General features: G+C 42.0%; 1 protein-coding gene across 1 annotated transcript in view; it reads left to right on the top strand.

The window, feature by feature from the left end:
- The window catches only part of LOC134820221 (cilia- and flagella-associated protein 54-like), a gene marked incomplete at its 3' end in the record, with an annotated part of 59550 nt that extends 46860 nt beyond the window's left edge, over positions 1-12690 (top strand). Inside the window, 16 exon segments of the mRNA XM_063830443.1 lie at positions 4031-4170; positions 4472-4651; positions 5044-5196; positions 5369-5456; positions 5650-5805; positions 7763-7893; positions 8132-8268; positions 8748-8834; positions 8999-9121; positions 9405-9440; positions 10289-10505; positions 10623-10703; positions 11284-11431; positions 11686-11801; positions 11952-12088; positions 12578-12690. Of these exon segments, the coding sequence (XP_063686513.1) occupies positions 4031-4170; positions 4472-4651; positions 5044-5196; positions 5369-5456; positions 5650-5805; positions 7763-7893; positions 8132-8268; positions 8748-8834; positions 8999-9121; positions 9405-9440; positions 10289-10505; positions 10623-10703; positions 11284-11431; positions 11686-11801; positions 11952-12088; positions 12578-12690 (2043 nt within the window).
- Positions 12691-12990: the final 300 nt, after the last annotated feature.

A 12990-nucleotide genomic window follows, 5' to 3' on the forward strand; every position in this document is an offset into this window, starting at 1 on the left:
AGTTTCAACCCTGACTGATGACCTTAAGTTTTGGAGTGGAATTTTGAGTTAGTCCTTTAAATTTGCCGGGCATTTTTTAGAATTTGCCCGCCAAAAGAACTAAACTTGGGAACTAAACCCCCTCCCCCTCCGCTGATTACGTAATATGTGAACGACCCCTAAATACAAAATATCAACAAAATAAAATACTAATTGATGCAATTTCGGATTGCACAGAAACTGGCTTACCGCACATGTACTCTATGTAAAGAAAAAAATGCTCTTTTTATTGTCAAAGATTACAAATCTGAGTCAGGTGTGTTCATAACCAGGTTTGTCAGCTGCAAATAATTTGCTACATACGTAGACCTTTAATCTTTTAATTGTGCGAGAGTTCACGAAATATACTACTTGTTACTGTATTAGTATATTTGTGATGGCTACAAAATCAAATATATTATAAATCAAGAGGCTTGCATATAATGAACATATTGACACGGGTGCAGAGTTGAGTCTGTACGGAACCTAGTAGTTTCAGATCCTTGTTTAACTTGCCGTACAGCAAGGTCATCCACTACTTTAGCCCGGCGAGGCACATAACTCCCTCTACAACTCCATGACAAATGTTTCATATATACTAGCCGAGTTCACAAGTTATATCCTTGTGTTTGAGAAGAGCTCGTTAGAACTGCTTCTTTCCCTTCAGTATCCCACAGTCTCTCGAGTTTCGTAACTGCCAGAAAACTCTCTTAAACAATTACTAGACTCGGTGATTATAAATCAAGAGGCTTGCATATAATGAACATATTGACACGGGTGCAGAGTTGAGTCTGTACGGAACCTAGTAGTTTCAGATCCTTGTTTAACTTGCCGTACAGCAAGGTCATCCACTACTTTAGCCCGGCGAGGCACATAACTCCCTCTACAACTCCATGACAAATGTTTCATATATACTAGCCGAGTTCACAAGTTATATCCTTGTGTTTGAGAAGAGCTCGTTAGAACTGCTTCTTTCCCTTCAGTATCCCACAGTCTCTCGAGTTTCGTAACTGCCAGAAAACTCTCTTAAACAATTACTAGACTCGGTGATTATAAATCAAGAGGCTTGCATATAATGAACATATTGACACGGGTGCAGAGTTGAGTCTGTACGGAACCTAGTAGTTTCAGATCCTTGTTTAACTTGCCGTACAGCAAGGTCATCCACTACTTTAGCCCGGCGAGGCACATAACTCCCTCTACAACTCCATGACAAATGTTTCATATATACTAGCCGAGTTCACAAGTTATATCCTTGTGTTTGAGAAGAGCTCGTTAGAACTGCTTCTTTTCCCTTCAGTATCCCACAGTCTCTCGAGTTTCGTAACTGCCAGAAAACTCTCTTAAACAATTACTAGACTCGGTGATTATAAATCAAGAGGCTTGCATATAATGAACATATTATGGCACTAATGCCTATTCTGCTGTTAGGAGAGAAATCATTGAATCGATTTAATGATCAAATTTAAAAGGTAATTTGAGCAGGTGCTTGTTTACTGGGCTAATCTTAGCCAGGGATCCCCAGGTAATTCTTCTTCTAACAATTATAGCAATTAAATACAGGTGGTTCTGCCAACTACATCCCTTATAGAAACTTAATAGTCAACCTCATGCAGTAGAAAAGTAGAAATAGAATGGCCTCTAATAAGAATTTCGCAATATCGACCATGACGTCACGCTCTGAACAGGTTCCTAGTGACGATTTCTTTTTTCTCGAAAGCACGTGCAGTAAAACTCCAATTTACTATTTTCTTTTCCCGCAAACTGTACTGTGAATCGGATTTTTAGTGTTACGTAGGACATTAAAAACGGTTTGTGTGGGGCATGATAGATTTTTGAGCTTTTAAGTTGTCAGAAAAAAAAATGTAACAAATAGTAACATCAAACATGTACTTAATTATGGTATCTCGGGCTAAAAAAGTCTTAGAGTCATTTGCAGCACAGTAAAACGTTCAACATGTACACATTCGGATAACATTTATGGAGCAGCACATACCACCTAACTTCAATTTTGGTATAACTGCGAAAGTACTCAGTTTCAGAAGCTCCTTCCAGCTATCTTAGGCTGCCTTCAGCTCCCTCTCTGGAAGTACTGCTTGGCTATTATGGCTAATCAACTCAAATCCAACCTCATGTAGCAGAATCTACTTCTGGCTACCTTCTGCTAACTCCATGCCAACTCTACCCAGCTACCACCAGTACGTTATAATTTTGCATCTTTCTAGCAACCTCTGATATGAGTGCTACCTCCCGGCTGCATCCAACAATTTCCAGCTCATAGGAAACTTGCTGTTTCTAGCAACCTCTAAACGCCAGAATAAAATGTTACTGATGGTTGCTAGACAGGGCAAGAAGTAGCCCACTAGCCTAAGCTAAGGTTGCTAGAACGAGCAGAAGTTGGAGGAACTTTGGTGGTAGCTAATAAGCTAAATAGAGGTAGCCAAAGTAGGTGAAAACAGCTGGAATTGGTGTTTTCTGCATCTGGTGGTAGCTGGATAGAGCAGGAGGTAGCATTCATATCAGAGGTTGCTAGAAAGATCTAAAATTATAACATATTGTAGCTGGGTAGAGTTAGCATGGACTCAATGGAGTTAGCAGAAGGTAGCCAGAAGTAGATTCTGCTACATGAGGTTGGATTCGATTGATTAGCCATAATAGCCAAGCAGTACTCCCAGAGAGGGAGCGGAAAGCAAATTCGAAAAAATTCTTTTAAAAAATTCTTTAAAAAATTCTAAAAGATTCCCGGCAAATTTAAAGGACTAACTCAAAATTCCACTCCAAAACTTAAGGTCATCAGGCAATTCTATGTTGATTCTGAAAATTTCATGAACGAATATTGAGGGGGGGGGGGGGGGGGGGGGGGGTAGGTCTTGATTACGTTTGATTACGTTTGATTACGGATGGGGGGAGGGGGTAAAATTGCCGAGATAGAAAAGTCATATTTGCGCCTGGGGGTAATTTAGAAGTTTTGCACCCTAGGGTTGAAACTACTAATAGAATTTGCGTACCTTAATCAATTCTGATGCAGAATGACCCTACAAAGGATCCTGTGTTTATAAACGTTGTAGACACTAGACACTGAACTTCATATCCAATTACACTTAATTTCTATAGTAGATTTTTTTAGTTTTACTCGCGCCCAAGTAAAGTGAGAATCAGTTTTTCTAAATTTTGTCCAAAAATAATCATTTTGGGCTTTCATGGCTTTTACAGTGCCAATATAAACATGTGCATTGCGGTCATTTTAAACTCAACTATGAGTCTCTAAGACCTTCAGAAGCTGAGATACAAATTTCCCATATATACGCACCTGATATGAAATATGGGCGTGGCTCCACAGGATTGGGACTAGCGACACAACATGCGGCCCTCGGTGATTTGAGTTACCAATGACCTATTTAACCATATCCAGTAGCAAAAAACTCTATACATCGAAGTGTACACTCAACTCCCCCCTGCTACTGGAGTATTAGTTGGTGGGGGTTGTTAAGTCATGTTATTTATGCTTGAACCAGTAGACTAGTAGTTATAATGAACTGTCTGACCCCCCCCCCCCAGTAGGTACCAATTGTTTGGTGCTTACTATGTGACCCCCCCCCCCCCCCCCAGTAGGTACCAATTGTTTGGTGCTAACTAAGTAACCCCCCCCCCCCCCCCCCCAGTAGGTACCAATTGTTTGGTGCTAACTATGTGACCCCCCCCCCCCCCCAATAGGTACCCAATTGTTTGGTGCTAACTAAGTAACCCCCCCCCCCCCCCTAGTAGGTACAAATTGTTTGGTGCTAACTATGTGACCCCCCCCCCCCCCCCAGTAGGTACCAATTGTTTGGTGCTAACTATGTGACCCCCCCCCCCCCCCAGTAGGTACCAATTGTTTGGTGCTAACTAAGTAACCCCCCCCCCCCTAGTAGGTACAAATTGTTTGGTGCTAACTATGTGACCCCCCCCCCCCAGTAGGTACCAATTGTTTGGTGCTAACTATGTGACCCCCCCCCCCCCCCCCCCCCCTCAGTGATGTGTTCGGAGAACAGACCTACCCTCTGATAATCTACAGCAAGAGAAAGTTAGTGGACAGAGTAGCGGAGTACAACGAACCGTGGCACACGGAGACCAGTAGTGTCAGTATTCGCAGTACTGTCACTCCTGTTCAAGGTATGTGGCTGTGTGTGGCTGTGTGTCCGTCCCTTTGTAAAGTTGTAATTAGCAGTTATACTAAATCTGTTCAGATTTTTTTTTACATATGCAACCTACTAAAACCAATGGGGCCCTCCCCGGGGTCATTTTTTAATTATTTTAAAAAAACTATTAAAAGTAACATAGAAAATAGATCCCGTAGACTGATGATAACTTTTAACTACTAATCAGAGCTATTTAAACCTGGTTTCAATAATGTTTTGAAGCACATGGGCTGGGATAAACTCAAGCTACAAAATAATACCTACTCCCCTTTCAGCTGCGCACGAGAACATATCACCCCAAATAGTTGAAGCACTGCGTCTGTGCTCCGTCCCCCTGGATCTGGAGGTGGACCAGGAAGCACTAGCTAGCGTGCTAAGTGTCCGCTCCCACACTGCACTCTCCTTACAGTACTGCAGACAACTCCTCCTCTGCTATCTCGCCGGATACGGCAAGGGTTAGTTTTATGGTTTTTGTTGATATTTCTCAAGGCGAGGGTTATTTTTTCCCCTTACATATAACACGTGTTCCCCACATAACACGTGTTCCGCACATGACGTCATAACACGTGTTCCCCAGGTAACCTAAAGCCGAGTAGCTCCCCACATAACACGTGTTCCCCAGGTAACCTAAAGCCGAGTAGCTCCCCACATAACACGTGTTCCCCAGGTAACCTAAAGCCGAGTAGCTCCCCACATAACACGTGTTCCCCAGGTAACCTAAAGCCGAGTAGCTCCCCACATCACACGTGTTCCCCAGGTAACCTAAAGCCGAGTAGCTCCCCACATAACACGTGTTCTCCAGGTAACTTAAAGCCGAGTAGCTCCCCACATCACACGTGTTCCCCAGGTAACCTAAAGCCGAGTAGCTCCCCGGTCTCCTCCTTCCACCCCGGTACAGCAGGAGCCAGTAAACTTTACGATAAACCTGGAGACTTGTTCGTTTCACCTCTCTCTACCTCCTCCTACGGGATCATAGTGTCTACTTACGAGAAAACTATAGGTTTGTTATTGGCTGAACATTAGTATAGTGATTGGGACTCTAGATGAAATAAATTGGTTAATTATTGACTTATTAGTCATTGTATGTTATTTATTTAAACAACATTCTTTCACAACAATCTAAAGCTCGCGTCACGGTATGTTTCCTATCTAATTACTATAAATGATCCCAGAAATGCTGCAAGTAAAGGGAAAGACTGATTTAGCAGTTCAGGCGATGCACGAGCTAGGAAATGTTCTCTTCCACTCTGGGAATACTAAGTTAGTTATATCTAATTTATTCGTTACCTATAAATTATATACTCGGATTCAGGCGAGAAAATATGGCATCTATACCTCTTCATAATGTCGAACATAATCTTTCAAATTTCACCAGAACAATAATAATTAGTATTATTGAAAATCAGCACTTCACTTACACTGTATATCAACACTTTCACTTTCACTATTACAGGGGAGCGTTCAAATGGTGGTGTGACGCACTGGACACACTGCTCCACATGACCAACTCCATGCAGAACTGGCACAGCTTCACTCCTGAAACACTTCTCAACAAGTGCCAGATATGGGGCTGTTTGCTCGGCGCCTGTATCGCTTCTAATATTTCCCAGTGAGTTTAAAAACAGTTAGTTAGCCAGTACACTAATTTGTTTTGGCAACATATTGTTATTTGAGAGTCCTGATAAGCATGTGGTAAAGATGATGGTTATTCCCCATTATCTGTTTCTGCTTCTTCCAGTTCTCTTGATATTTGAAAAAACGGATAGCAGAATGATTGATTACTACTTGATTTAAAATGTATTATCAACTAACAAATGGCTAATTAAGAATTATGATGATAACGTCGCACTGACCCTGATGACGTCACACTACCCCCTGATGACGTCACACTACCCCCTGATGACGTCACACTACCCCCTGATGACGTCACACTACCCCCTGATGACGTCACAATGCCCCCTGATGACGTCACAATGTCCCCTGATGACGTCACAATGCCCCTGATGACATCACAATGCCCCCTGATGACGTCACAATGCCCCCCTGATGACGTCAAACTGCCCCCTGATGACGTCACACTGCCCCATGATGACGTCACACTGCCCCCTGATGACGTCACAATGCCCCCTGATGACGTCACACTGCCCCCCTGATGACGTCACACTGCCCCCCTGATGACGTCACACTGCCCCCTGATGACGTCACAATGCCCCTGATGACGTCACAATGCCCCCCTGATGACGTCACAATGCCCCCTGATGACGTCACACTACCCCCTGATGATGTCACAATGCCCCCTGATGACGTCACAATGCCCCCTGATGACGTCACACTGCCCCCTGATGATGTCACAATGCCCCCTGATGACGTCACAATGCCCCCTGATGATGTCACAAAGCCCCCTGATGACGTCACACTGCCCCCTGATGAACGTCACACTGCCCCTGATGACGTCACAATGCCCCCCTGATGACGTCACAATTCCCCCTGATGACGTCACACTGCCCCCTGATGACGTCACAATGCCCCCTGATGACGTCACAATGCCCCCTGATGACGTCACAATGCCCCCTGATGACGTCACACCGCCCCCTGATGACGTCACACCGCCCCCTGATGACGTCACAATGCCCCCTGATGACGTCACACTGCCCCCTGATGACGTCACAATGCCCCCTGATGACGTCACAATGCCCCCTGATGACGTCACAATGCCCCCTGATGACGTCACAATGCCCCCTGATGATGTCACAATGCCCCCTGATGACGTCACAATGCCCCCTGATGGACGTCACACTGCCCCCTGATGATGTCACAATGCCCCTGATGACGTCACAATGCCCCCCTGATGATGTCACAAAGCCCCCTGATGACGTCACACTGCCCCCTGATGACGTCACAATGCCCCCTGATGACGTCACAATTCCCCCTGATGACGTCACACTGCCCCCTGATGACGTCACAATGCCCCCTGATGACGTCACACTGCCCCCTGATGACGTCACACTGCCCCCTGATGACGTCACAATGCCCCCTGATGACGTCACAATGCCCCTGATGACGTCACACCGCCCCTGATGACGTCACAATGCCCCCTGATGACGTCACAATGCCCCCTGATGACGTCACAATGCCCCCTGATGATGTCACAATGCCCCCTGATGACGTCACAATGCCCCCTGATGACGTCACACTGCCCCCTGATGATGTCACAATGCCCCCTGATGACGTCACAATGCCCCTGATGATGTCACAATGCCCCCTGATGATGTCACAATGCCCCCTGATGACGTCACAATGCCCCCTGATGACGTCACACTGCCCCCTGATGACGTCACAATGCCCCTGATGACGTCACAATTCCCCCTGATGACGTCACACTGCCCCCTGATGGACGTCACAATGCCCCCTGATGACGTCAACACCGCCCCCTGATGACGTCACAATGCCCCCTGATGACGTCACAATGCCCCCTGATGACGTCACAATGCCCCCTGATGACGTCACACTGCCCCCTGATGACGTCACAACTGCCCCCTGATGACGTCACACTGCCCTCCCAACAGGTATATAGTGAGCCACAGTGTAGATGACAAAGTAGACGCGTGTCTCCTTAGTGCCCAGCTATTTAAAGCTCTGTTCCATGCATCCCTGCCTCACCCTGCATCTGACTACCAATATGTTAACCACGAAATAGGTCAGTTAAGAAATATGTCTAGGCAACATGTCTAGTTTTAAACCGTTGCTTTCTGAAAATACAAGAATTTTAAGTAAGCTGGATATTTTAAATAATCTGAACTGTGTATGAATTCTAAAGTAACCCTTTTTTCGCGGAGCAAAAATGTGTTTTTCCTTCACACTTTCACAGAATGACAACAGTATTTAATTAATTAATTAATTAATTAATTAATTAATTAATTAATTATTAATTACAGGAGAAGGTTTCAACATCCCCGCCCTGATCCCCGGAGTAGATCTGCTATCTGACCAGTTCAGATGCAGCGCTAGTGTGCTTGTTGGGTCTCTACACTACGTGTCCGAGACTCTTGTTAGACACCAGTTCGCTAGTCAGGTTACCATAGTTACACTACTAGTTACCATAGTTACACTACTAGTTACCATAGTTACACTACTAGTTACCATAGTTACACTACTAGTTACCATAGTTACACTACTAGTTACCATAGTTACACTACTAGTTACCATAGTTACACTTCTAGTTACCATAGTTACACTACTAGTTACCATAGTTACACTACTAGTTACCATAGTTACACTACTAGTTACCATAGTTACACTACTAGTTACCATAGTTACACTACTAGTTACCATAGTTACACTACTAGTTACCATAGTTACACTTCTAGTGACCATAGTTACACTTCTAGTGACCATAGTTACACTTCTAGTTACCATAGTTACACAGTTTACAGAATAGCTAGTGAGGTTTACTCATAGTTTAATTAGTTAGTTATTTAAGTTGCTAATTTCATGGCTAATTATTCAGTAAGATTAATAAGATTTTAACTTTGTAACGGTTTATTATTTCAGGCTCTACCAGTACTGACACTATATCACTACGTTGCCATGTCTCTTCTATCCGACACCAAACATCTCATTCTTGCTAGAATACTCAAGGTTGGTCATTTTATCGTTTATAACCTGATCATTTTCTCGCTGTTTAATGAGCCTGCTCGTCACGAAATTTAGTATTTATTATAAATAATATTGATATAATTTAGATATTTGCTTTATAAAGTTGACAGAAACAAGTTGACTGATAAGCTACTACCCCTGTACAGGTTGAAGCACTGACACAGTTGTCCATGTTAACAGATGCTCTACAATTGTGGAGTCTGGTATCTCAAACTGAGGCGATGCCCACCCCTCCTACTTCTCATGGCAATAACATTTCCAACAAAACTGTGAGTAGTTATTTGTTATTAATTAATTAATTAATTGATCATTTGTAATGATTATACAACTTTCTCTCGCTGATTGCACATTATTCGGCTTTTCCTTTGTGGCTTACTCTTTGAACAGGCTGAACAGCACCGTTTAGGTACTTAAACCGGAAAAGCTTCTTTTCTATTCCTCGCTACTTAATTCCATTTACTCTCATGTAATCATTTTCTTGTTTCGAAGAATCTCAGTTATTTCAGTTATTTTTTGGTTCTTTCAAAAAATGTTTATTAGTTGAGTTTGCAGGAGAATTATGTACCAGTAACAGCTGTATCCCTATGGGTGGGTCACACATCTCACTTGTTCGTATAGTGTAACTCCTGTAACTAGTGTAACTAGTGTAACTCCTGTAACTAAAACATTTAGATCTGGTGGGGGAGTCTGTATTGACACGCGTTATTCTGTGTCACGTGTCGTCGTGACACGTGTTACTCTGTGTCACGTGTTATTCTGTGTCACGTGTCGTCGTGACACGTGTTATTCTGTGTCACGTGTCGTCGTGACACGTGTTATTCTGTGTCACGTGTCGTCGTGTCACGTGTTGATGCAAATATGGCTCCCCACCAGTATCTAGATTTATTTAGCAGTATATTATTGAAGTTTGTTTAATGAAAAGTGAAAAACTTGTGACGTTGGCATGGTTTAAGTCGATTGTTATGTTCGGGCATTTCCCTGTGTAACTAAACCATTAAGCTTTATGTTTTACTGCATACGTGATCATTTAAGAGCTCCAATATTATACCAAGGAGCAAGGAGTATGAACAATCGAGGGAGCAAGTGAGATCTAGATGGTAATTTCCTAACTTAAAGTGCAAATTTCGGAGGGAAATGAAATAAAGTTAAGAAATTACCATTATTTTCACTTAGTTAGCTCTTTATCTGAATATTAGACAATGGTTAGTGTTGTACAGAATAAAAAGTGAAAACTTGTGAATTTGATGTTTATCAAATTGAGTAACATGTGAGTTGTGATGTTATGTAAACTTTAAAATGAATAACTTATGACGGTGGCATGGTTTGCGCCAATAATAATCTCTCGGTGAAGCATTGAAAGTTATATTTATAAGTTAACTGAATGATTATAAAAGTCATCCTCAGTTCTCAGAGTTATAAAACCAAATATCTCGCAGAATGTTCCAGAGTACAACATAACAGAACCACTAAACAGTACCCAGAACATACAAGCTGTAGAACACGCTATAAAGTGCAAAATCCCACCAATCCCTCAGCCCCCCTTCACTACTAACCTATCAGCACTTGCGCAGCTGGCGCACGCGGGGTTGATGCTGGCTATTGCGCAGCGGTCCTCTGTTGTGCCTATGTACAGTGAGGGCAGTGAGAGTCAAAGTAAGAATGTCTCCTGGAATATAAACAAATTCACTGACCATTGTACTGAACTGACCATGTACCGACCATGTATTTTTAATTCCCTGCTATCCCTTCAAATAATGATTACTCCTACAGCTACAGAATCTGCCATCAAGTACAAACTGTGTAATTCATCTGAAGTTATACTCATGCACCTCTCCAAATGTGCTGATAAAGGTAATTATTACCATAGTTACACTACTAGTTACCATAGTTACACTACTAGTTACCATCTCTCCAAATGTGCTGATAAAGGTAATTCAGTATGCCCTATTTTATTACCATAGTTACACTACTAGTTACCATAGTTACACTACTAGTTACCATCTCTCCAAATGTGCTGATAAAGGTAATTCAGTATGCCCTATTTTATTACCATAGTTACACTACTAGTTACCATAGTTACACTACTAGTTACCATAGTTACACTACTAGTTACCATAGTTACACTACTAGTTACCATCTCTCCAAATGTGCTGATAAAGGTAATTCAGTATGCCATATTTTTAAAGTTTGAACTGAACCCCCTTGACTAAACAGCTCTACACTTCTGAAAATGTCCTCAACTTCTTTTTGAGTATTAAATTTCTCCCTTCAGAAGACGTCCACTACTGTGAAATTTTTATTTTTATTTTTTTCATAATTTTTAATTTTCATATTCACGTATATTAAATAAAATTATATTGTTATGTATCATATGATTTTGTAAACATTGGCCGGTGTACCAAAAACCGGTCCCAAACAAACAACCCTTCAGAAGATGCCCACTACTGTGAAATAGAGATAGGGGTGAGTTCCCGTAGGTTGCTGTGCACTATCGCACTGGAGAAGCAGCTGGGGGCTACCATAGTTAACCTCAGTAACTACGGGCTCTCACTTCTCCAGCGCTCTTATCAGCTTGACAGGTTTTTATCTTACATTTAATACTGCTACTATTTCTATCTTACATTTCTTACATTTCTGTAATTCAATAGTTTGTTTTTAGAGATAGATACATCTTAGTTTTCGGTGATTAATGATTGTGATGACGGAGTTTAAAACATTGTATTGTGAACTTATTTTCTACATGCTTCTGTTGCACTTAATTTGACATTGAAACAATCTTCACACAATCCTGGTTTGTCAACCTTGCGATCCTACTATAACATTATATTATTAGACAAGAGGTAGTTTCCTACGATGAGATGTGTAGTAAGAGGCGGCTGGACAGTCTGGCCTGGCTACAGTTAAAATGTGCTATGATCCAAGGGTTTGGGCTCATGACCACCATGTACGGTAAGTCATCCACTTACAAGGTCCCAATGCAACTTGGACCTTGATTTTTTTTCAGTTTCAACTTCAGAAATCGTCGCTTGTCTTGCAAGTGTTTTTATGGCAGTGGTGCATCGTCTTCTCTTATCATTTCATGAACCTACAAATTTCTAGGTGCGAATGATTGCAAGCAAATATGTGCCGCCACGAAAGAGGAATCTCAGCTATTCAATTCGAGTGAAATGCAAGCCTGGATATCACTGAAAGACCTTGTCTTGGATATCAACGCCAGCAACACTTTCCAAGTTGAGGTGGGCGTCTAATTTCCATCTAAAAAACTTGATAACGTTCGAAACATTCCTTTGATAAATTCAAATATTCACGTACATAGTCATTCAACCATTATATTCATTATGCATCGCGAAGCTGTCCAGCTCGCACAGTGGCGGCTTATTTAGCAGAATTGACAACGCGGGAGGTCTACTGCGCGGCTCAGTTGGCATGGTAACACTAATCAAATGTTATGAAGAACAAATTTATTTTCGCGCGTTTTGTCCACATGTTAATTTCACGGCTGTTATTTAATAAATAAATATTTATTAATTATTCTATAAAAAAGGCGTGCCTGAATAAATGCGTTCACCCTGATTTTTTTGTGAACCTTAATTTCAAGATAGCAGTTTTTAAATGTTTAGGATCAAGATAAGAAGAATTGCTACTTGTTAGTTGTTTGGTAAATCATCTTCATCACTATTTTTAGTTTCAGATACAGCCTCTCTTATGCTCATGCCACTTTTCAGCGTCAGATAAAAGAAGGTCTCTCCAGGATGGTGGCCCCATCCTGTCTGGGTGCCAGTGTTAGTGTTGGTACTATCCTGTACTGTGCTTCTAGAGCTACTAACAAGGAGGACTCACTATCCAGGTCAGCAACTGAATGATACTTTTTAGCGATATTTCAGGTTTAAATGTTTGTAACAAATTGTACTGTGTTTAATTAGCATAAATAAGCCACGGTATGTGCAAATTTTAAAATCCTCTCCGTCACTTCGGCCTTCGTATCAAGAAAATGTAAGTTATTTTCAGTTGTACCTACTAAATGTTAATATTTGATATCTATGTTAATATTATCGTTTACTTATACTTTGCTTTTTTTACGGAGCGAATCTGCAAAGTCCAGGTAATTGCTAGATCCCCTCTTGCGCCAACTATCACG

Source organism: Bolinopsis microptera, chromosome 8 (assembly GCF_026151205.1).
Source record: "Bolinopsis microptera isolate Bmic1 chromosome 8, MBARI_Bmic_1.0, whole genome shotgun sequence".
Taxonomy (NCBI): Eukaryota; Metazoa; Ctenophora; class Tentaculata; order Lobata; family Bolinopsidae; genus Bolinopsis; species Bolinopsis microptera.